The sequence below is a fragment of the Myotis nattereri genome, assembly GCF_964212035.1.
Source record: "Myotis nattereri genome assembly, chromosome: 7".
Lineage (NCBI taxonomy): Eukaryota > Metazoa > Chordata > Mammalia > Chiroptera > Vespertilionidae > Myotis > Myotis nattereri.
The window spans coordinates 61713875-61739255 of record NC_138082.1 but is presented as its reverse complement, the minus strand read 5'-3'; the positions used below and the strand labels follow the sequence as shown (position 1 = coordinate 61739255).

General features: G+C 39.4%; 1 protein-coding gene across 2 annotated transcripts; it reads right to left on the bottom strand.

Annotated features, from left to right (window-relative positions):
- On the bottom strand, positions 1–25381 carry ARL5A (ARF like GTPase 5A). 2 transcript variants are annotated; one of them, XM_081095545.1, is made up of 6 exons: positions 25059–25381; positions 13087–13147; positions 11702–11849; positions 9795–9878; positions 4552–4703; positions 1–1863 (listed from the first exon to the last, which is right to left on the bottom strand). In XM_081095545.1, exons 1-6 carry the CDS (start codon positions 25102–25104, stop codon positions 1815–1817), a joined length of 540 nt encoding a protein of 179 aa, XP_080951671.1. In that variant the 5' UTR covers positions 25105–25381; the 3' UTR covers positions 1–1814. The 2 variants fall into 2 exon arrangements, with proteins under 2 accessions (XP_080951671.1, XP_080951672.1); XM_081095546.1 differs by lacking the exon at positions 9795–9878 and having other exon boundaries at positions 25059–25375.

Sequence of the window (25381 nt, the reverse complement as noted above, 5' to 3'; positions counted from 1 at the left end):
TATATTTGGATTTTAAAGGAGTTTTTAATATATAACAAGTAATTCCTTATAGTTATTTGAAAAAAGTATGAGAACATATGAACAAATAAAGCTTAGTAATTTAGAATTTACTTTTGTAAAAGTTGACAAATAATAAAATATTATACTTGCATTTTGAACATTATAATATAAATATAAAACACAAAACATTCAACATTAAACACTGATCATCTCCTATGCCCAAGTTGAACTTAGATAGTGAGCATTTTAATTTTGTAGAAAGGAACTTCTAAAGTTTTGTCAATGCTTACAGTATATACTTTTATCCCTCATCAAAATCTTCACAAAATCTAAAAGGCTGGTATTAAAAGGAATTATTTTTTTCTTGAATATTCTAAAACATGCCAGCTTGGATTACTGTTCAGATTTCAGGGACTGCATATTCAAGAATATATCTGAACACATTTAGTTAGGTAAGTGTTTACAGTTACAACAGAAATACTTGTGACTTTTCAGATATTGAAAAAAAACACAAAAACCTACACGAACATAGAAGGTGTTTTGGGGCAAGTTATTCCTTAGAAAAAATAATGCATTATGTTGATCAATTTTTAAAACAAATTCTTAAAAGCACTAAAAAAAATTGTATTTTATACTTGCCAAACGATACATTCACGTGTTATAAGAAGATAAAAGAAAACATAGAAATAAAAAATCTCAAACTATTTCAAAAGTTAAGAATTAAAAATGTTCAAATTAATAATTTATCTTTGTTGCTTGGAAAATATGCTTTAATTTTCATTTCAAATTCACTTTAAATGCTTGACAAATAATTTAACACTTAAGAAGAATCTAGCTAAATTATTTGATAATATTTATAAGGTGACACTTCTCTGGATAGACATTTCACACAACAGTTTTCCATTAATGCTGAAAATCAGTGGGTAATTTTAATCACAGTTAATAATTGATTAATGGATTAACAATTTACTCAGTAATTTAGATGGCATACGGTCTCATAAAGGGAACAATCAGATAACTGCTCAATGTGCAATTGTGCCCATTAGTAATTCTAAGAACTTGATAGATATTCCACTCATTGGATTACATGTTTGTATGTATGTGATTTGAAGAACAGCAAAACATAGGTATCCAATGTCAAACTTTTTTTCTTTCTTTTTTTAAAGAGCAGCTCAATGATTTTGGGGGTTGATTAGTACAATGCAGAGAGCATAGGGGAAAAGTACAAATTGGCACTTAAACCAATGCCAGTATTCATTTCATTATTGTTATACTTAAGAATATTATTAATTTTTGTTATTCACTTTTCTTTAGAACATAAATCAAAGCCATTAACTTGAGGTTGAGGTATATACACAATACATACACAAATGCAAAATACTTTTCATTAGTAACATTACATTTTAAAATACCAGAAACTGAATATCTGTGCTGATTTATATTTTGACTTAATGGAACAAAAAGAGAACATTCAACAAAAGAGGGTTATACTGATAATAAAGCTCTTAAAGTTTTAAAAAATGTCTTCCTCTCCTTTTGTACTTACCACAGGCTACACAATGTCTTGAGAGGATTCATTAGGAGAAAAATGTCAATCACAGCTTTAAGACCTGGCTTTGGAAGAAACTAACGAGAAAGCAATTGGAAGGTGAGGCTTCATCTTCGTTTTCAAATAAGTGGTCTTAATTTTTCTTCTTATAGAAAATGTTTAAATCAGTTTACTATAAATATATCCAAACCATTAATTTTTGGAGCTTTCAGGTAAAGTCCAGCACTTCGTTTATATAAAGTCTATGAGAAGAAGTCAGTAGAGATCATCTAAGTTTAAGTCGTGACATCATCCATTCCAGTCCTTGGCATAATCTATACAGAAAATAAAATAATCTGATCAAATTCTCAACTAAGAAGCTATAAATAGCAAACTAAAACAAGGTGTCATTTTTTCATTTACCTAAACAACCAAGGTTAAAAAATCAATACTGTTCCATGTCTGTGCTGTTGTGGTGAAGCCATACTCTCAAGACACAGTACATCCGTGCTTTCTCATTTGTTTTGTTTCTAGTGCCTAGAACACTGCCTGACATATAAAAGCTCAGTGATTATATAAATGCCCATGGAAAGTAATTTAGCTATACATATTCGAGAGTATTTAAAATATCAATATCCTCTCTATCCCCTTTTCTATTTCAAGATATACATCCTAAAAAAATAAGACATAAAGACAGATTTATCAAAACATTTTTAATAGGAAAAAGAATTTAAATGTCTAGAAATAGAGAAAAATTTAACAAATTATGGACCATTCATATGATGAAATATTAAAAACTTCCTTTCAAACACTACTTTACAATATGATAAAATGCTCATTATTTAAATGAAGTAAAATTGCAGGACATTAAATATATAGTAGAGCTGTTAAAACACAGTACATACATAATATATCTGCTACATCTATATATTTACATTTTTTGAAGGAAGTAAAATCTCTTATCACTAACACCAGTTATCACTGAATAAAGGGTAACAAAATACTATAAAGAGATGTTCATTGTGGTAAAGAAAATGTTTAGCAAAGAGAAAAATGATTGTACATATGTTACAACAAAATAAACTGTTATGAAGCATTAACCATTGTCTATCAGAAGCTTTTACAGACATGAGAAACTGAAAACTCAGATTTTTGTGTAAGTATGAGTCTAACAATATAAAAGAAGATAGAAATAGAAAAAAAAGGCAATGAGGTAAATAAATGATTGCTTCAGTGTTGGCCCAGACTGTGCTAAGCACTTAATATCCATTATCTTAATATTCTTTACAACAGTGAGATCAGAACCCTTCCCATATTAGAGGAAACCTGGGCTTGTAGAGGTTAGCAAATGGCAGAGATAAGAGTCAAGTCTGACCAACACTAAAACCAAAAATTCAGACCAAGGCAGCCAGACCACAATAGGGAAACATCTCCTCCAAAACCAAACACTTCCACTTGTGACTGCTGCAAATGGAGGCCCTCATACACCAAGAATTGAAAAGATACCACCAGCTACCTAGTTCCTCTTTCAGAAATGAATCTGCCAGAGTTCATATCCATCCTAACTAATGATATATTTTCTACACAATTTCTCAAAGTATATAAGCTAAGTATTATATAATTCCTAGACGATTTGTCTTTGTGGTCAAATTTAGTATTACATTAGTGCTTTTGCTTAAAGTCCTTCCATAGAAAAAGATATATCTACAGGTATCTTGACATGTACTAAACTATTTGACAGAAACATGTAACATTTTTACTTAAATGAGTATGTGGAGAGTTGGTATTATCTATGAATTTTTCTTTAAATGAACAGATTTGATTTTTTGAGGTTCTAATTAAGCTCTCTAAATGTCTGTAATTAGATAACAGTGCCTTCTATTTCACTAAGATTCAACTTCATCTCCAATTTAATTATTTTTCTTTGTTTTTAAAAGGTACATACATAACAGATTCTAAAGAGAGGTCTTAATTTGGGGTTGAGGTCTTCTTCTGGTATTAGGAAAGGGCAGAAGCTTGGGGCATAAATAGATGAATTAGCTGAAGTGGGAGAAATTCCCTTCCTTTCAAAACCATGATGATAGTTAAAGCCATATAATGACTTATTGAAACTACCTGTACCCCAAGCTTCTACCCTTTCCAAACAGCTGAAGAATCACAACTTGAAGAACCCAAATTTAAGACTCTAGAATCCTTCATCTCAAATTTAATTATTTTTTTCTCTGCTTTTAAATGTATATAGATCTACCACATTTTAGAAAAATAACTACAACAAAAGTATTATTTTGTTTGCTCAGCCTTTTAGCCTTTTATCCTATTTCTAACCTCCTCTATTCCATCTCTCCTAACAGGACTCTCCATCTTTCTGGTCATTGACATTATATTTAACAATGCTGACAACCACTTCATTTTTGAAATCCTCTCACTTCTGGGCATTAGACTAGGGCAAAATTCTACTATAGGCACCCACCCTCCTTTCCAGAACCAGGAACCCTCGTGCCACACTCTCTCTAATTCTAACATTTTTTTTTTAATTGCAACAACTCCCTCTTGACAACAGTGGTGGCAAAAGTGAATACATCCAAACTAGTTTAGTTCAACTTCTTTATGCATAAAGTGTGAATTTAAAACAACTGGTCTACATGACTGTTAGGAATAAATGATACACTGGAAGGAACACTCAAGACATAGAACAGGCTTAGCAAGTGTTAGTTCCTTTCTTATAGCGAAAGTCCCACCACCAATAAGAACTGTTTCTCGACTTGTCCAGATCCCCTTGACATTCTAATGTCTCTGAACTCCTACAGCAATTGTAACTATGTGCACATATTAGTTCAGTATGTGTATGTGTATGCTGTGCTTTATTCTTTACAGGACCAAGTTAAAAACTCACTGTAGACACTGACTATGTCTTACATCTCTTCCTTAGAACAATCTGTACATGGTAACCTTAAAATTGGGTTTTAGGAAGAAATTCATATTCCTAAACTAAAGACACGTTATCCATGGGGAAGACTTCTTACCCCTCGCCAGTGAGAGCACAGCATGCCTGGATATGCCACTGGTGATCTTTAATAGAAGTTAGTTTCAAAAACTGGGAGATTTCTGCTACAGTCATGCATTCTTTAACATCTTGTTTATTAGCAAAAATCAGCAATCCAGCTTTCCTTAGATCCTATAAAAGCAAATAAAACGATAAGGGCCAATGCATTTTTTTCAGAGATTTTCTAACTTAATGAATAGAATATTTTTTTGGTAATCTCTGTAACCTAGAATTTCTCAACTACTTGATATAAAAGCATTTCATAGCTCTTATACTGATGGAAGGTAAACTTAAAACTGAACACATTTTAAATAAATCTATCTATACTTGTATGGATTTATATATTTCTTATAGCCCCAGATTACATTTATGGTCCTAAGTGCTATATTTACCAAGCAGCCATGTCTTCAAATATATAATTACCCATTTCCCCCAATCTCAAACTAGGCTTCTATGGCTACTAAGAACTACGTTTTACCATGGTACTCATGAGCTTTTAAAAATTCTACCTCAACCTAGTACCTTCTAGGTACATAGGAAATAAACTAATTCATTATGTACAACGTATGCCTTGGACTGTAGGGTTGGGGAACGTCTGGCCCACAAAATCATTTGGTCTGGCCGTGCCAAGGCATTAGGGAGGGGTGAGTTATTTAAATGTTTGACCAAATACAGCAGGCTTTTTTAAAAAAAGATCTTTTTATTGATTTTTAGAGGGAGAGAGAGAGAGAAACTGATGTGAGAGCAATTGGCCACCTCTGGGGTTCAAGCCTGCCACCCAGGCATGTGCCCTGACTGGGAATGGAACTGGCAACCTTTCTGTGCATGGGATGACACCCAACCACCCGAGACACACTGGAGCAGGCTAATTTTTAAGTTGATAATTTTGTACGCCCTGCAAATGATGTTATAAATATCCAATTGGCCCTTGGAAGAAAAAAGGTTCCCACCCCTGCCTTAGAGACTTAGGGCTTCATTCTCAGTTGAATGGTGCTATCCTAAACCACCCCTATCCTTTTCGGAGACCTAGCTCCTCTATCTTTGTCCATGATGATTTCTTAGATTTGAATATTTGATATGGCCATCTTGGATTGGCATTAAACTTATAAACTAAGTTCTACCACTTCAATTTTTTGATTCTGAGGAAAGTTTTTTAACCTTTCTGAATTTGTTCCTCATTACCAACATTTATTGAATATCTAACTTGAGCAAGCCACCTATCATACTAATCTTTTTCTAAATAAAAACTCCTTAATCCTCACAAGATTGCTGTAAGGTAGGCTTTACTAGTCCCATTTTACAGATGAGGACAGATGTAAGTAACTCAGACAAGGTCATATAGCTACTCAATGATAGGACCCAGTTTTAGCCTAGATCTTCCTATTGTAGCTACTGCCCCTCATCTGTAAAATGCTGAGACTACAACCTAACTCTTAGGGATGTGGTTTTAATTAACGAATAAAGTATTACATTTAAACTACTCAGTTCAGTACCTGGCCTTTGGTGACAGTTCAACAAATGTTAGTTCATTTATTGCCCCCAAAATAATAATTACCTTACCCGTGTGCATGCCCCAAAGTGATTGGTATGCTTTACTCACAACACAGACCAGGGTTCTTGGCCTCCTTTGACTTACTCCACTCTTCCCTCTTGCAACCATTTTTACAGTCTGGGACTTCCCTGATAATCTACTGACGATTTTAATAGACCTCTTCTTCATAAAAATGCACATTTGTATATATGCAAAAAAAAGTATATGTATAATTTTAAAGTGTTAATAGATACTCTAAAATCCATTCATAGATCATGAACTAAGAACCAATGATGGATACACTCCATGGATTAAACTCTCATAACATTCTTCCTATATATATGAAGAGATACTGTGGTCTGGTTGCTACGCTTGCAAGTTTTCTCAACTGTGTTGAATGCCATCTTTCTTCTTAGGGATTTTAGTGGGATATTTTGTTTTCAATCATGTGTATATGTGCTTGAAGCAGGGAAGTCTTCAATGGGTACAAGCTGACATTGCTCCACATTATTTTACTCTTGTTAAAATAGTTTCATTGGCTTCTTTGATTCTTTCTGATGTAAATAAAAAATGTAAGGAGTAAGAGGACTTAGGCAAAAGGTTTTATATAACAACGGAGACTGACTTTAGTTACAGTGCCCTCTGCAGGTTGGCAGCTATCATAACACAGTTAATGAGTTACCTGAAGAGCATGGTCAGAAAAGGATACTAGAATGCTAACTTTTAAGATTTCTCATTCAATTTGTTTCATCTATAGTTCACTTTACCTGTTTATATACTAAAAGGCAAAAATCTGAATGGATGGACTATATATATATCTATATATATAAGTTTATATATATAGATATATACACACACACACACACACATATATATTCATTATCAAGGACACAGATATTTTTTTTCTCTTATCTTAAATGGAAATGGAACAGCATCAATAGTTGATATGTGGCTGAATCACTGAGTAGATGGACTTTCCATGGATTTAATTCCTATCTTCCTATCTTCCAGGTTTCAATATCTCTTGCTAGTGTCTGTTGAAACCTTTTATATAGGTCAGGATTGGTAATGCTGGCACATTCTAAGAACAAAATTTTGACAACAGAAATAACTTGGCACAATTTAGGAAACATAAATTTATATTACCTTACTTATAAGTAATCTATATTCCTCACTTCTAGTGATTAAATTATTTGGAGAAGCCCCTGGACTACAATTTGAAAGGATAAGAAATAAAGCCTTTTATTGAAAGGTCTCAAAAACACACTGAAAAACCCCATATTGAATATAATTTTTCTAGATCTTAGAAGCTCAAATTTTTTTATTTGGGGTTCTTAATTAAAAAAACAACAGCAGCTATATTACCTATTTTTAAATACTTAGGAAGAGAGCAAAGAAAATAGTCCTTTACTTTTTATTATTCAGCACCAATTATGCCTTATGATAACAGTAAAAAGTTATATAGGATTAAGGCTGTTCATCAACTTGACTTAACCAGAGGTCAAAGTACAAGGTGAACAGCTGTGATCTTTTATTCATCAGCCATTTTAAGCACTTTAAAAAATTTCTGCTACATATTACAGATTTCTGGTCCTAAGAGTCTAAAAACTGATGTCAGTTTAGTCAAGAAGATGAGTAATAGCACATGCAAGATATATTTACTTAGCATCTTCTATATGCCATATGTAGTTGTCAATTTTTTCCTCAAAACTTCATTTGTGAAGATAATTCCTAGAAGTTGAGTCATTCTGAATAAAATTTCATCTGTCCTTTTGTATTTGGAACTATTTTAAAATTCATGAGCTTCTAAGTTTTGCACTTCATTTAAGATGAAGCTTTTGGTAATACAGAAAAACATTTTATAGCTCTGTATTTAGTAATGCATGTAAAGAATCATTATCAGTGATGGTGATAAAATCCTGTTGGTGATGGTGGTATGACACATCTGACTAACCACATTGAAAATTTGTTTTTCATTAATACATCTTATTCTTTGATCCATTTGTTCCCCTCCAGAACTCTATTTGGACCCTTTTAAGTGACTTACTCTAGTTCTCAATTTCATCTGCAATTCCTTTCTTCTCTGGTAATCTCCCTATTCAGTTTCCTTTCATTTTCCAACTATGCCCTATTTGTCCCCCACTCCCCTCACTCCCCACCCTCAGCAAGAGCAAGAATGACGAAAATGCCTAAATTCAAAGCCTGGCTCTTAAAAAGCTGTTTAGGTCACGTATTGACCTGCCCACGTTAATGGCCCCAATAAGTAAAATTCAGTGACTTTGTTTGAGCGCTACTACTTTCTATACTGATTCTGCTTACATAACTGGCCAATCAGAGTAAGAATCAAATAGGGCCCTCTCCGGTTTGGCTCAGTGGATAGAGCGTCGGCCTGCGGGCTGAAGGGTCCCAGGTTCGATTCCAGTCAAGGGCAGGTACCTTGGTTGCGGGCACATCCCCGGTGGGGAGTGTGCAGGAGGCAGCTGGTCGATGTTTCTAACTCTCTATCCCTCTCCCTTCCTCTCCGTAAGAAATCAAGAATCAAATAGGGAGGCTGCCTGTTAACAGGGTAAAAAATTGAGCTAAGACAAATATGTGTGTCTTAGTTTTCTTTTTCCAAAGTCTTCATAGAACATAAAACAACTCTTTGGTATAAACTGAAAAAACATGTTTTTGTAAAATACAAAGGAGAAATGAAAAAACTCTTAGTGTTCTGCCTCTTTGATAGACTGTTTCACAAAGTAGAATCGCAACTTGTTAAGTGCACGCACAAAAGCAAGATGCATTTTTAAAAAAACCAAAAACTCAAGGGATTTAACACAGCTGCTCGAATCAGTCTAAAACAGGGGAAAGTGCATCTTGGTGGGCATGATCACAAGGAAAACAGGAAGTTCAACTTACATAACAACTTTACTAGCTTTCTTAAGTCTTGAACAGTTGCCTGAAACATACCAAAATTCTTAATGCAAATCATCAAATCAATATTCAAATACAAAACTGTTATAAAGATATCCCAGATTTTTAAGCTTTATTAAAATTCCACTAAAATTATATAACACACATCTAAATATTCACTTTCCTATTCCCATCTATAAATAAATTTATTCCATCTGCAATAAAAATCATAAAAATATAATCAATTGCCACTATAGTAAATATTATGTGGTTTTATAGTTACTATTATCATTACTGACTATATTATTCAGTTTATTCAATTTTTAAATTATGCTACCAGTAATATTTCTCAAGGACTTCGAAATGTGGAGAGTCATATAGTTTGTTTAGTCAAAGGACAGTATCGGAGAAACCTAAGAGCAACCATATTTAAATATTAGTCTAACAACTGAGTTACAATCAAGACTTGCTATGTGTCTGTGAGACTTTAAAATTTCATTTCTGTATAATTAATTTATTCAAAATGTAAAAGGAAAGCCAATTTACGTCTTTTTTACTCAGGAAAACTTCTACACCAAATTTACCTGGGATACGTGAAATAAGATTCTACAAATGACTCCACATTCTTTTTGCTGCTTTCAGATACACTTCCGATTTGAGAAGTGTCAAAATTATAAAGCAGGCATGGCCAGCAGATAAATAACTTTTTTTTTATTTGAAATAGTATCCCCTGAAAAGTAGAAAGAAGAAATGTGACAGAAATATCCCACAGACACATCTTATGCCAGAGTCCTACTTACCTCATGGGCTAACATCTTATAGAGTTCTTCTCTAGTTACCGAAATCCTTTCTCTGTCTGTACTGTCCACAACAACTATTACAAACTAAAAGAATTACAAAAATGTCATTAATGGTTATGTAATTGTATATATTGTAAAATTTATGAAGTGCTGATTTGATTTACAGGCTATAACTATCAAGAAATTAGAACCTTATGGTGTGGTATTATTGGAAAACCAGAGATACCTACTATATATACATCATAAAGCCTAAAGGTCTGATCCATTTCGAATTCAAATGTATTTACTAAATTTTAAGAGAAAAATAGGAGAAAAGAGAACACATACTAACATACTATCAGAATATTCTGCTAATATTTTAACCAATAAAACACATTTGTTTCCTAACTTAATATTTTGAATGCTAACAAGACTATATCCATCTATTTACACTATAAGTCAAGAAAAAATATATTACGGTCATAAACTTAAGTTACTTCTAGACAGTTTTTATTTTATTATATTAATATCAATTTGAAAATCCAAAAGGGAATGGGTTTGGGAGTAAAGTAACATGACAGTTAAAATCAACAAATTGCAAGAACAAATCTATAGCTAAAGCCATGCTCTCGTCCTTATATAAATGGTACCTGCTACAGGCACGCACAACTCTCTCCTGAACTGGTAAGACTAGTATCAGAAGATGCAATGAAAAACCTGTGAAGGAGCTGTACAGGACTGCACTACACCACACCTCTTCCTAATGCCATGCCCACCAAAAGGGAAACAGGAGCAGATATAGTCACTTTATGATGGCATTTGTGATGCCCGAGTTAATTCTGACTGCCTATTATTAACATGCACTATTCATTTTTTAGAACTAGCCTTTCATTTCCAAATAAACCACTGTAATTTTCAGAATCTTTTCTATTCTACAGATTTCAGGAACCATAATGATAAGAGAACTACTATTTTACCTCTTCTCTCACTTGAAACCTCACTGATAAGTGGTTTTATTACTGCCAGACTCATTCTATTCCAAGGTACTTTAATAAAGCTATTAATTTTCAAAGTGTTGCCATGAATTTGATACCTGCAGCATTATATTTAGGAATAGTAACCATATCTACCTTTCTTTCTCCAAAAAAAACCAAAAACAAAATACATGATTAAATGCATTATGGAGTGTTAGGGGACCAGATCATTAGAAACACTTAATTGTGTCTAATGACATTACTCACCTTTGCATACATTTGGAATTTTATTAACTTATAATCAGCACTGTAAAAGCAACTGTCACAGGCTTTTCAATTTGCAAGGTCTATACAATGAAGGTCTGAAATGTCACTGGTGTGACATTTCCTCTTGGGAAATAAAAACATGGTTTTGTCTAAATTGCTTGAGAACCAAAAGGAAAAAAATTCTTTAATGTGCAATTGTGTTGCATAAAATAAAATACATGGTAAAATTTTGGCCAGGACTGAAACCACCAGATTTTACCTAGTTTTCTTCTACACAAAAATAAATAGTAAAAAAGAAATGATATTACAAACTGTGAGATGGAATTAATTATAAAAACAAATACTTAAGTTCTGGGATCAATACATAATCAGACTAATCAACTACCAATTCTCCTTACAGAGGTTCAATGAGAGTGGACATACAAGACAATGACCCTAAAATAGGGAATCAAAGATTCTACGATGTTTAAAATCTACTTCTATTAACATACTGTGATATTTCGGAAAGATTAACTATAAGAGTTCATATCTAGAAGGTGTTTCCCAAGCGTTCTGCTCATAGAAGTTCTAATATATTAAGAAACATCAGGAAGAGGTCAATGGGGGGGTGGGGGGGAGGGAAGAGTCATATGTAATACTTTAAACAATAAAGAATTTAAATTAAAAAAAAAAAGAAAGAAACATTACCTCTGTGTTAGTATAGTAAGTGTTCCAGGAAGAACGAAGAGATTCTTGGCCACCAATATCCCACATTAGAAATCGTGTATTATTAATCACTATCTCTTCTACATTACTTCCTATTGTAGGGGATGTATGTACAACTTCATTCATAGAACTGAAAAAAAAAATAATTCAAAAATGTTACAATTAGCTAGGAAGTTAGATTGTTTTAATATTTTTCAATCAAGGGACCAGTCAGTATGACTTCCTTTTATATATTATACCCAAATGTCCCTTTTCCAGTAGCTCATAAGAGTGAGCTAAGGGTTTAAACAGAGGGGGAACTAGGTAGTGGACTATCTGAGATACTCTAAATTCAATTCTAGGAAACTACATAAACACATATTTCTCTACTTTCTAAAAGCAAAACAACCAATGTCATAAAAGTATTAACTCTTTAGAGTAGGGGTGGGGAACGTCTGGCCCGCAGGTCCTATAAGGCCCATGAAATCATTTGCTCTTGCCCTGCCAAGGCATTAGGATGAGTTAATTATTGACCAAATATAGCAAGCTAATCTTTAAGTTGATAATTTTATACGCACCTCAAATGATGTTATAAATATCCAAATGGCCCCTGACAGAAAAACGGTTCCCCATCTCTACTCTAGAGTAACTTAAATTCCATATAACTTTTATTGCTTTCATTAATCAAATATCACTCAGGCAGAAAAAGTAACTATCCTATATAATAAACTAGAGGCCCAATGCACAAAATTCATGCATCGGGGGGGGGGGGGGGGGGGGGAGAATAGAGGGGTGTCCTTCAGCCAGGCCTGCGCCCTTTCTCGCAATCTGGGACCCCTCGCTCCTAACCACCTGCCTGCTTGCTCCTAACCACCCGCCTGCTTGCTCCTTACTGCTTGGCTCGCCACTCCTTAGCACTGCCGCGGAGGCGGGAGGCTCCCGCCACCGCCGCTGCGCTCGCCAGCCAGACGTGACCCTAGCTTCTGGCTGAGCAGCGCTCCTGCTGTGGGAGTATACTGACCATCAAGAGGCAGCTCCTGCATTGAGCATCTGCCCTAGTGGTCAGTGTGCGTCATAGTGACTCGTCGTTCTGGTCGTTCCACCGTAATGGTCACAGGGCTTTTATTATATAGTAGACTAATATGCAAATTGTCTCCTTGGGAGGGTGACCAATCAGGAGTTCGACCACTCGCTATGACGTGCCCTGACCACCAGGGGGCGGTTCAGAACAAAGGAAGGCCCTGGCCAGCAGCCAGCAGCCAGGGGAAGGAAGGCCCTGATTGGCCCTGATTGCTGGCCAGGCCTAAGGACCCTACCCATGCATGAATTTCGTGCACCAGGCCTCTAGTAAACAATAAAATAAAAATGTGAAAGTAGTTATTACTTACAATTGGTAAAGGATGGTAGTTTTCCCTGCATTATCCAGCCCAACAATGATAACTTTGTGCTCTGAAATAAATGAGACACCAGTGATTTGTTAATGAAAAACAAAATTTTTAAATATCCTATTTCATCCATTCTTTCCAGCTATGGTATAACTCAGTGCATTGCACCTTAACCTTTAACTCAAAAGACCAGCAGAAGTGAGCCATTGTCTCGCCTTCCTCACCACTTCTGTGGAGCAGTCTGAAATCTCTTTAGAGGGCATCCCAACAGGACTCTGTGATCCAGAAATCTTCCACCTCTTCATCCTGCCTGAACACCTACAAGCCACAATTATTACCAACTTTACTCCCTCCCAAGACTTGTCTCTATTTGAGTTTTCACAATAAAGCACAAATGGCTGTTTTTGACAGCTTCCTAATTTTAACGTGTGTCACGTGGGTCATGGTGAGAACCATAAAATTAAGACATAATTGTAGAATGGACTCAAAGATAAAGGTACCAACTCAATGGTAAAAAAAAGTCCATTTATTCCCAAAAGTAGGGTTAGATTACTCACACTTTTTAATACAGGTATACCTCAAAATATTATGGTTTCTGCTCTAGACCACCACAATAAAGTGAATATTGCAATGAAATGACTCAAATAATGTTTTGGTTTTCCAGTGGATATAAAAGTTATTTTTATACTACACTATAGTCTATCAAGTATACAACAGCATTATGTCTAAAAAACAATATACATTACAAAAAACTATACTGATAAAAATACTAACCATCATCTGAGCCTTCCGCGAGTAGTAACCTTTTTGCTTGCCTTAATTTTGATGGCTGCTGACTGATCAGGGTAGTGGTTGCTGAAGGTTGGGGTGGCTGTGGCAATTTCTTAAAATAAGACAATGAAGTTTGCCACATGGATTGACCCTTTCATGAACAATTTCTTTGTGATATGCGATGCTGCTGGGTAGCATTTTACACAAAGAACTGTCAAAATTGGAGTCAATCCTCTCAAACCCTGCCTTGACTTTATCAACTATCCTATCTAATAAAAGAGAAACATGGTAATTAGCCATACATCCGCTACCCTTCCCATTGGCTCATCAGGGTGATATGCAAATTAACTGCCAGCCAAGATGGCGGCCAGCAGCCAGGCAGCTTGAAGCGAACATGAGGCTTGCTTGCTTCAGTGACGGAGGACTCCAACATTCCCTGCCTGCTGCTGCCGGCCTCTGAGCTTGCAGTTTGAAACATTGTTACAAATATAGAAGCTAAACAAAACCCCAGAAACCTGCTTTCAGCCAGCCAGGATCTCAGAGCTGGAGTTGAAACAGTGTTTCGATTATAGAACCCAAACAAACCAGATACCTGCTTTCAGCAGCAGAGGCCTAAGAGCTGGAGCCAAGCCTCAGAGCTAAAGCTGGCCCAGAATAAAAAAAAAAGAAAAGAAAAAAAGGAGAGGTTGGGAGCTTCAGTCACCCGCGAGCCTGAAAACAGCTCTCAGCCCCTCACACAGACTGGCGGGGAACCCCAGTGGGGACCCCCACCCTAATCCAGGACACCCTTCAGGGCAAACCAGCCGGCCCCCACCCGTGCACCAGGCCTCTATCCTATATAGTAAAAGGGTAATATGCCTCCCAGCACCGGGATCAGCGGAGCCGCGAGGCCTTCTGACACTGGGATCAGCGTGACAGGGGGCAACGCCCAAACCCACTGATCGCCCTGCGGCTCTGTGTGTGACAGAGGGCGGGACCACAACCTCCCTATCCGCCCTGCTCTGTTCGTGACAGGGGAAGGCGCCCCAACCGCCTGATCAACCCTGCTCTGTGCCTATATGGGGGAGCTCCCCAACCCCCTGATCACCCTGCGGCTCTGTGTGTGACAGGGTGCGGCGCCCCAACCCAACCCCCCCCCCGCCCAGGCCCGGCTCTGTGTGTTACAGGGTAGAGCCATAACCTCCCCATCAGCCCTGCCCTGAGTGTGACAGGGTGCGGCGCCCCAACCCCCTGATCGGCCCTGCTCTGTGGATGATAGAGGGCGGCGCCCCAACCCCCCAACCCCCCACCCCCCCTCCACACACACACAGGCCCTGCTCTGTGTGTGACGGGGTAGAGCCATAACCTCCCCATCGGCCCTGCCCTGAGTGTGACAGGGTGAGGCGCCCCAACCCCCTGATCTGCCCTGCTCTGTGTATGACAGGGGGCGGTGCCCCAACTCCCCTATGGGCCCTACTCTGTGAGTGACAGGGGGGAGCTCTCCAACCCCCTGATCGGCCCTGCTCTGTGGGTGACAGGGTATGGAGCCCCAACCCGCCTGATGGGCCCTGCTCTGTGTGTGACAGGGGGCAGCACCCCAACCCCCTGATCAGCTGGCTCTGTATGTGACAGGGGTGGCGCCACAACCCCCTGATCCGCCCTGCTCTGTGCGTGACAGGTGGTGGCGCCGCAACCTCCCCATAGACCCTGCCTTGAGTGTGACAGGGGGTTGTGCCCCAACCCCCCAATCGGCCCTACCCTGAGCGTGACTGAGGGTGGCATCGCAACCTCCCGATCCGCCCTGCTCTGTGCATGACAGGGGGCGGCGCCCCAACTCCCCAATCAGCCCTGCTCTGAGCCCAACCAGGGGCTGCACCTAGGGATTGGGCCTGCCCTTTGCCACCCAGGAGCGGGCCTAAGCCAGGAGGTCATTATCTCCCAAGGGGTCCCAGACTGCGAGAGGGCACACAGGCCGGGCTGAGGGACCCCCCAACCACCACCACCGAGTGCACAAATTTTTGTGCACCGGGCCTCTAGTGTTTATATAATACTTTAAAATCCTTTGTCATTTCAACATTCTTGACAGCATTTTTGCCAGTAGATTCCATCCCCAGAAACCATTGTCTCTGCTCATCCATAAGAAGCAACTCTTCATCCACTAAAGTTTTATCATACGATTGCAGCAATTCAGTCATATCTTCAGGCTAATTCAAATTCTCTAACTATTTCTACCTCATCTGCAGTTACTTCTTCCATTGAAGTCTTGAACTCCTCAAAATTATCCTTGAGGATTGGAATAAACTTCCAAACTCTTGTAAATGTTGATATTTTGACTTCTTCTCATTAATCCTATATAATAAATGCCTAATATGCAAATTGTCCCCTCAACTGGGAGTTCGACCGTTTGCTATGACATGCACTGATCACCAGGGGGCAGCATGGAACATGGCAGGCGTTGGTGATGCGGTGCTGGCAGCAGTGGAGGTGCTGCAGACCCTGATGGGCCCTGACAAGAGCTGGACAGAGGTAGGATGGTGGAGCAGGTGAGTGGGCAGCACCAGGCCAAGGCAGGTGCGAGCCACTGGTCGCCAGTCAGGGGCCAATCACCAACGGGCTCCCAGGCATGAGGGAGCTGGGCAGGGGCCTAATGCTCCACTGATCCGATTGCAGGGCAACCAGTGGCGTGATCGGGCCCCCATTGGCGGTGACCAGTGGCAGCAGTGGGGGTTGGGGCTGCCACCCTGTTCCCTCAGCACCTGGAAACCAGGTGGTGGCAGGGCGATCAGGCCCTGCAGGTGGTGACCAATGGCAGCGGTGGGGGGCAGGTGGCCAGAGGAAGGGAGGGAGTACCCGGTGGCAGCCGGCAGCCGCTAAGGACCCTACCAGTGCATGAATTTCGTGCACTGGGCCTCTAGTCATAAATGTTCTTAATGGCATCTAAAATGGTGAAGCCTTTCCAGAAAGTTTTCAATTTACTTTGCCCAGATGCATCAGAGAAATCACTACCTATGGCACCCCTAACCAAACAAAATGTATTTCTTTCTTTTTTTTCATCTTTATCTGAGGATATTTTTGCCAACGATTTCTAGAAAGTGGAAAGGGGGTTGGGGGGGGTGGGGAGAGAGAGAAATATTGATGGGAGAGAGACACAACGTTGCCTCCTGCACGCACCCCAACAAGGGCTGGGGAACCTGCATCTGAAGTACATGAATCAAACCCAGGACCCTTTGATCCATGGGCTGATGCTCTAACCACTGTACAAAACTGGCCGGGTCACAAAATGTATTTCTTTTTTAAAAAAATTGATTTCAGAGAGGAAGGGAGAGGGGGAGAGAGAGAGAAACATTAATGATGAGAGAGAATCATTGATCAGCTGCCTCCTGCACACCCTCCACCAGGGATCGAGCCTGCAACCCAGGCATGTGCCCTGACCAGGAATCAAACCAGGGACCCTTCAGTCCATAGGCCAATGCTCTATCCACTGAGCCAAACTGGCCAGGACACAAAATGTATTTCTTAAATAAGGCTTGAAAGTTGAAATTAGCCCTTGATCCATGGGCCACAGAATGAAATTTGTGTTCACAGCCATGAAAACAACATTAATCTGATCGTACACCTCCGTCAAAGCTCGTGGGTGACCAGGTACATTGTCAGGGAGCAGTAATATTTTGAACAAATCTTTTTTTCTAAGCAGTAGGTCTCAACAGTGGGCTTGAAATAGTCAGTAAACCATTGTTGTTTCTAGAGCACATAGAGTAGATTTAGCATAATTCTAATGGCTCTAGGATTTTTGGAATAGTTAAATGAGCATTGGCTTCAACTGAAAGTCACCAGCTGCACTAACCCCTAACAAGAGAGTCAGCCTGTCCTCTGAAGCTTTAAAGCCAGGCATTGACTTCTCCTCTCTAGCTAAGAAACTCCTGGATGGCATCTTTTTCCAATAAAAGGCTGTCTCATCAATACAATCTGTTATTTGGTATAGCCACCTTCATTAACTAACCTAATCTTCTGAATAACGTGCTGCAGCTTTGACATTGATTGCTTCACCTTGAACTTTCATATAATGGAAACAGCTTCTTTCCTCAAACCTCATGAATTGACCACTGTTAGCTTCAAATTTTTCTTTTATAGCTTCCTCACGTCTCAGCCTTCAGAGAATTCAAGGGAGTTAGGGCTTTGCTCTGAATTAGGCTTATGGCTTAAGGCAGCGGTTCTCAACCTGTGGGTTGCGACCCTTTTGGCGGTCAAACGACCCTTTCACAGGGGTCGCCTAAGACCATCCTGCATATCAGATATTTACATTACGATTCATAACAGTAGCAAAATTACAGTTATGAGGTAGCAACAAAAATAATTTTATGGTTGGGGGTCACAACATGAGGAACTGTTTTAAAGGACCAAAAGGTTGAGAACCACTGGCTTAAGGGAATGTGGTGGCTGGTTTATGGAAACTACTAAAACTTTTTCCATATCAGCAATAAGTCCATTTCCCTTTCTTACTATTCATGTGTTCACTGAAGTAGCACTTTTAATTTCCTTCAAGTTTCCTTTGTATTCACAATTTGGCTAATTGTTTGGTGCAAGAGGCCTACCTTTTGGCCTATCAAGACTTCCGACAAGCATTCCTCACTAAGCTGAATTTCTAGCTTTTGATTTAAACTGAGAAATGTGCAATCCTTCCTTTCACTTGAACACTTAGAGGCTATAGTAGGATTATTACTAATTTCAATACTGTTACTCAGGGACTAGGGAGGCCAGAGGAAACAGAGATGAGGGAATCGCCTGTTGGTGGAGCAGTCAGAACACACACGTTTATTAAGTTTGTTGTCTTACATGGATGGCGCTATTCACTGTGCCCCAAAATAATGACAATAGTAAGTAATGTCAAACCTCACGCTCATAGATCATAACAAATATAATAATAAAAAGTGAAATATTGTGGGAATCACCAAAATGTGACACACAAAGTGAGAAAATGGTGTTGGAAAAATGTCACCAATAGTTATTCGATGCAGGGTTGTCACAAACCTTCAATCTGTAAAAAACACAGAATATGTGAAGCGCAATAAAACGAGGTATGCTTGTACTAAATCAAAGCTTCTTTTGAGCATCGTTAGGCTTTGTCACCACTCCAGCCTATTCCTCTTATTACCAAGATGGAGTAGCATTCTACACAAAACATAAATTTGCAGCCAAAAAGCATTATAATGTACTTCAAGACAAATGAACCTAAAATACAATATGCATGTTATGGTGGGCAAATATAATAAATTTTTGGCTATTCCAATTCTTTGATGCATATGATTCATTTACAAGTTTATTGCTTAGTATAATTTCTCTTTTAGACTATCTATGCCACAGCACTCTTGCAGTTACTCATATAAGCCAAAACAACTACACACTGTTACAATATTTAGACAGAATTTTGAGTTATCATTTAGGCTTTAGTTTCCTAATCAGTACTTGGCTGTTTTTTTTTGTTTTGTTTTGTTTTTCATGAAAATGCTTCTAGTTTCACTTATTTCCTTTTCATATACCCAGGCAGCCTAGCGTTCCATTTATTGCCAGTTCTAAGAGTCAATATATAGTCATCCAACTACTAGATAGTAAATTAAGAAAAAAGAAGTATTGTCACCCGGAGGCCTTCTATTCTCTGAATCATATCAAAGCCAGAAAACACAAATACTAAGGCAGATAAATTGAGTCATCCTGAGACTTCATTCTCACTTCATACCCAAACTCACTAAGCCCTACTGATTCTATATCACATTCAGCAAAAAATCCATTTCTATCACGTTCACTATAATTCTCTCTGGCCACTGCACAGTCTGGAATAAAGCATGTGCTGAATACAGTATGAATAAATAAATAAATCTAGAAGCTACAAAGATTAGAAGGGAGCTAACTGATGAAGTCACTATGTATTAAAAATTCTATTTTTAAATTGAAAAGTATCAATAAAAAACATTTAAAGATAAACTTGCTATTTACAGAAATGGTAGTAAAGTTTACGGGGGGGGGGGGAGGCGGGGACAACATCTCTTTTGCACTAAGAAGCTGCTGAATGAAAAGCAATGATTATGTATTGCAAAAGTAGAGATCCAATCAGAAAACAAATCACATAACAATCTGCAATAGCAAAGTTTAATTTAAAGAAAATAACTATTACAGGGGGTTGGAATAAAGGATTAGCTAATAAGAAATAACTCTAAAGATTATAAAAATGACAAATATATGGAGCACTAACTACCCCTAGGGCTGGCCCAGAGTTTCCTCCAATTCCCCAGGACTGAGATGTATACTTTGCTGGAGGGCCTGGCTATGGCTCAATGAACGTCAGAAGTAGCTGTGCAGACTTGCCAATGGATCTTGCTGAAAATCCTCCCCCTCCAGGGTGCTATTCCCTGAGAAGTTATTTTGCTGCAGGGTCTCCATTCTGAAATCAACTGAAGTGGGTGCTATGGCAAGTTGCTGGCTGCAGCTGACCACTGTGCAGTGCAAGAACCAGCCACTGGAGGTGCTCACACCACAAGAGCAGGACAGATCCTGCTAAGAGTACCCTTTAGCCAGGAAGAAAAACCCTTTTCTCCAGCATATCCACAGAGCAAGCACAAAGGGTGAATTTGGAGCTAATTTTTTTTTTTTTAAATTTTCACCCAAGGATATGCTCTTCATTGATTCTAGTGAGAGAAAGGGAGAGGGAGAGATAGAAACATCAATTGGCTGCCTTCCATATGTGCCCTGACCGGGGATTGAACTCACAACCTGGGTGTGTGTCCTGCCCGGGGAATGGAACCCTCAACCCTTCGGTGCATAGGACGATGTTCCAATCAAGCCACACAGGCCAGGGCTGGAGCTAAATTTCTTTAAAAATTAGCACAGTCCACCCCTTAGGCTACTCAGTTTCTATATTTACTCTTCTATACTGTTTGAACTCCCATACAATTAAAAACAAACAAACAAAACAGAAGCAGAGGTGGCTTTCCCAGAACCAGGCTCCAGCAGCACAAGCAGCTTCTCCAGAACTCATTTACTATGGACTTCTTTTCTAAGAACCAATCGGAAGAATGATACAAAGTTATCAATGTGACAATTTCACAAATTTTTTCAGAGTTCATGTTAGTGTCAGGAAGTTTTCCCCTTTATCTAGCATGAATCTTTCTTCTACAAAGAAAGTTTCTTGAGCACCAACTCGGGCACTGGACGTAAAATTTCAGGTCTATCACTTTTAATTGTAGTACCTTAAGCAAACAAGTTACCTAATGTTTCTTTGTCCCTATGAAATGGGGAGAATACCTACCTCATAGGGTTGTTGTGAAGAGTAAATCAATAAAGTGAAGACTAAATCAACTAATCTGCATACAGCATTTGGAACCTACCCCTACATAAATTAGTAAATGTTCACTGCCAGTATTTTATCTATAGAGATGGAGTTAGCTTATTTTCTGTCTCCCCAATCAAGAATGAATGCTCCATAAAGGCAGGTGGTTTTTCTGTTTTGTTCCCTGCCTTGTGCCCACCATCTACAATAGTTCCTGACACAAAAGTGGTGCTCAAAAATATTCAATATTTAATAAACAAACCAACCACTGATCACATGCCCTTTTATACTAAAAGACAGTAATGGCAACTCTTCCAAGTCCTAAAGACATAGTTTAGTATCTGGGAAACAGTTAACAGGGAAAAAAGGGATTGGTGCCAATCTCTTCTTTAAGAAGACAAGCATCAGCAATGTATTTCTTTAGTGTTTTAACTTGCCTGGATCTGGCATTTACCAGTTGTAAGGCTCAGGAAAATCACTCCACTTGAACCTCAGTTTCCTCTTTTCAGTGGAAAAGAGTAACTCCTTCAAAGGAATGTTGAAACTTTTTTTAAAGTGATGCATACATCTCAACACCAGGAAGACAAACAATCCAACTAAAAAACGGGCAAAGGACTTGAATAGACATTTCTCCAAAGAGGATATACAGATGCTCAATAGACATATGAGAAAAATGCTCAATGTCACTAATCATCAGAGAGATGCAAATTAAAACCACAATGAGAAATCACCTCACACCTGCCAGAATGGCTACCATCAATGAAACAACAAACAAACAACAAATGGTGAGGATGTGCAGAAAAGGGAATTCTCAGGCACTGTGGGTGGGAATGCAAACTGGTACAGACACTGTGGAAAAACAGAATGACATTTCTTCAAAAACTTAAAAAGGCATTTTGATCCAGTGATCTCACTTCTGGAAATATAGCCTAAGAATCCCTAAACACCAATTCGGAAGAATATACACACCCCTTAGTTCACAGTAGTGTTATTTACCATAGCCAAGATCTGGACACAGCCCAAGTGCTTATCAGTAGATTAGTGGATAGAAAAGTTCTGCTACATTTACATAATGAAATACTATGCGGCCATAAAAAAAAAAAAGGAATTTTTACTTTTTGTGATAGCATGAACCTGGAAATTCTTATGCTAAGTAAAATAAGCCAGTCAGAGAAAGACAAATACCATGTAATCTTACTATGTGTGCCATCCAATGAACTGAGGAACAAAATAGAAACAGAGGCATGGATACATGGAACAGACTGACAACTGTCAGAGGGGAGGGGAGAGAGGGAACTGAATGAAAGAAGGTGCACAGACAACAGTGTGGTGATGGTGAGAGGGACGGGAGGGTAGGGCCTGGGTGGAGGTGGGCAAAGAGGGATAAATGGGGACATACGTAATAATGTCAACAATTATAATAAAGTAAAAAAAAGATGCATAGAACAGCATCTAGAATACTAAAGTTTGTACTCTATTTTATCTAAATACATATCTAAATGCAAATTCTGGTTTTTCAAGTTGGGCAGTATGCAACCACTGTGCACTCAAACGATCTAAGCTTAAAATGAGAAAGGTGTTCTAAAGGGGTTTCAGAAAAAAGAGATAGTGTACAGTTTAAGTTTCATCAGCATGGCAAATTCTGTAATCCCCCAAATCTCCCTTCCAGAATTTATGTGAAAAGAATATAGGATTGTGTTCTGTATCTTTTGAAAGTAAAATAAAGCATCCAAGATATATCTAATTTACATATATCCAATTTCATAGAAAACCAAAAAGACCAGCAAGTATCTGGCATTAGATTTAATAGTAAATATTTTGAAAAGTGACCCTACTGATAATACAACCACATCATTTAGCAGAAGAAAAATAGTTTATTCATGTTTTTACAATATTGACATCTAAATGTCTAAAGCGCAACTTCACTAATCTGCTCACTATTCATTTCCCAGCACTGAAATAAATGTCCAGTCAAAAATTACGACAAAATACAGGTAATAAGATCAAAACACCATATTAGCAGATTTTTAGTGGTAACAATGCACACATCCCTATTTTTTTACTACTGGCAAGTAGTTGTTGGCAAAGCTCTAATTCATTAAGTTACAGAGACAATTTTACCACTGAATCAAAAGAGACAGTGGAGATTATCTAATTTTATTGCAGTACCAGAGTAAATTGACAAGCAAACTCTTCCTAAATTTCATAGCAGAGTTGAAATTAGCTTCATGTTGAAAATAATACCAAACTATGGATGTTAAAACTAGACTAGACCTTACCTACTATAAGCGCCACCATTTTACAGCAATGTAAGTTTCAATACTTGACACCCAGGGATGAGGTTTTCAAGATTTGTAGGCTCCACAGTCACATGGTCAAAATCCCTGGTGTTCTAGGTGAGAACACCTAGACTGAGAGGTTAGGCGACTGACTGGTTTCTACTCCCTCTCTCCCAACACAAACAAGTAGCCAGACGCGGTGCAGGTCAGAACTGGTTTTCCCTACTTTATAGAAAAATCCCCATTATCAGAAAAACTGGAAATATTGTTCTTCCATTTAGTATCCTGTGATCTACGCTATTACCTTTAGTTTTTAAAAAGAGACACTAGAGATCACAAATCCCAGTTCTGCTCATTTCCGGTCACCATCTTCTATAGGTGACGCCGAACCACGAAGGAGGAGGTGAGCACAGTGGTTGTACACAACAGCTGTCACCATTCATGAGTCCTTATTGGAAAACTTTGGGATGTGACACAATCACCAGCTTACACAAGAGAAAAAACACAAGCTGCGTTACTGGCTGCAGGACTGATGAATCACCCAACTTGAGCTAAAAAGAAACAAAAGTATACCACTAACTACACTGTATCTTAATGACCGGGGAGGCTTTTTGTTAAAACTGCATGTTTTGCATAGAAGCATAACCAATGGACAACATAAGACACTGGGGGGTAGGGGAGGCCAGGGGATTGTCAAGGGCGGAAAAAAAAAGGAGACATATGTAATACTCTTTGTAATACTTTAAGCAATAAAACAATTTTTTAAAAAAACTGCATGCTTTCCCCAGTTTTATACACTCACTCTGCAATAAATTTTAATAAACTTGATAAGCATTGCAAGGCAACATTTGAGTTTAGATGAATTGAAGCATCCCTATATGATGACACTCTAGACTAGACTGACTTGGTAACTTGCTAAGTTACCCACGGTTAACAAATGCTTCATATGGTATGTTTTTTAAACGCGTTACGTGAAAATGAAACACATTTTCACATTCTTAACCCAACCAAACACACACACACACACACACACACTCCTTCTATTTGAATAAGCACTAATAGAAAAATGACCTTAAGCTTAACCTTAAACAGTATATATAGCGAACAGGGGGGAGACCCATCACTATTCAGGCTCAGCCGAATGTTCCCACAGGAGAGTGGGGCGCAGGGAAGGCTCATCACCCTGGACAAGTAAAGAGCGATCCCCCGTTTTCCGCATTCCGCCACCCTCGGTGGCTCCGCGGCGCGGCTGGGGCCACCACCTGCCGCCTTCAGCCCGGAGAACCCCAGCCTTTCTCGGGGTGTGCAACGCCAACTGCTGGAGGGAAGGGGCTGAAAGGCCAGGCGGTGCCACTCCGGGACGCCGGACACGGCATCTCTTCCTTCCCTAACCGCAATCGGAGCAATGGGTGTGTGTGCAGAAGGGAACCTCGTAGGGAGGCCCCCTACGACAAAGGGCTGCGAGTCGGGACCCATCCCGGGGCTGGACGTGGGACCGAACCACCCAGGCCCCCGCGGCCCGCACCCCGCGCCCAGACCGCGCGCCGCCGCGCTGCCCACACTCCGGCAAGAGTGGGAGACCCTCCCCCTGGGCCGCCCGCTCGCCCTCGGCCCGGGCCCCTCACCCTGGTGATTGAACAGTCTCCATATCCTGGTGAAGAGAATTCCCATTCTCGGGCAGCGGACCCCCGCCAGCCACCACCCCGTCCGCCTGGCCTCCCGGGGCTTAGGCTGCTCGGGAGGAGAGAGACGCGCCGCAGCCTTCGCTTCTGCTGCCGCTGCTCCCGCGCTGGCCGCCGGCCCGCGTCCTAGGAACCGGAGGGAGGCCGAAGCCCAGGCCGCCTGGCCGCGCGCGAGGGCCCGCCGCTGCCGCCGCGGCACCCGCCTGGCTCGGGGACATCGCCGCCGCGTTGTCTGCGGCGAGCCTCGCGGGCCACCGTCCTCCCCC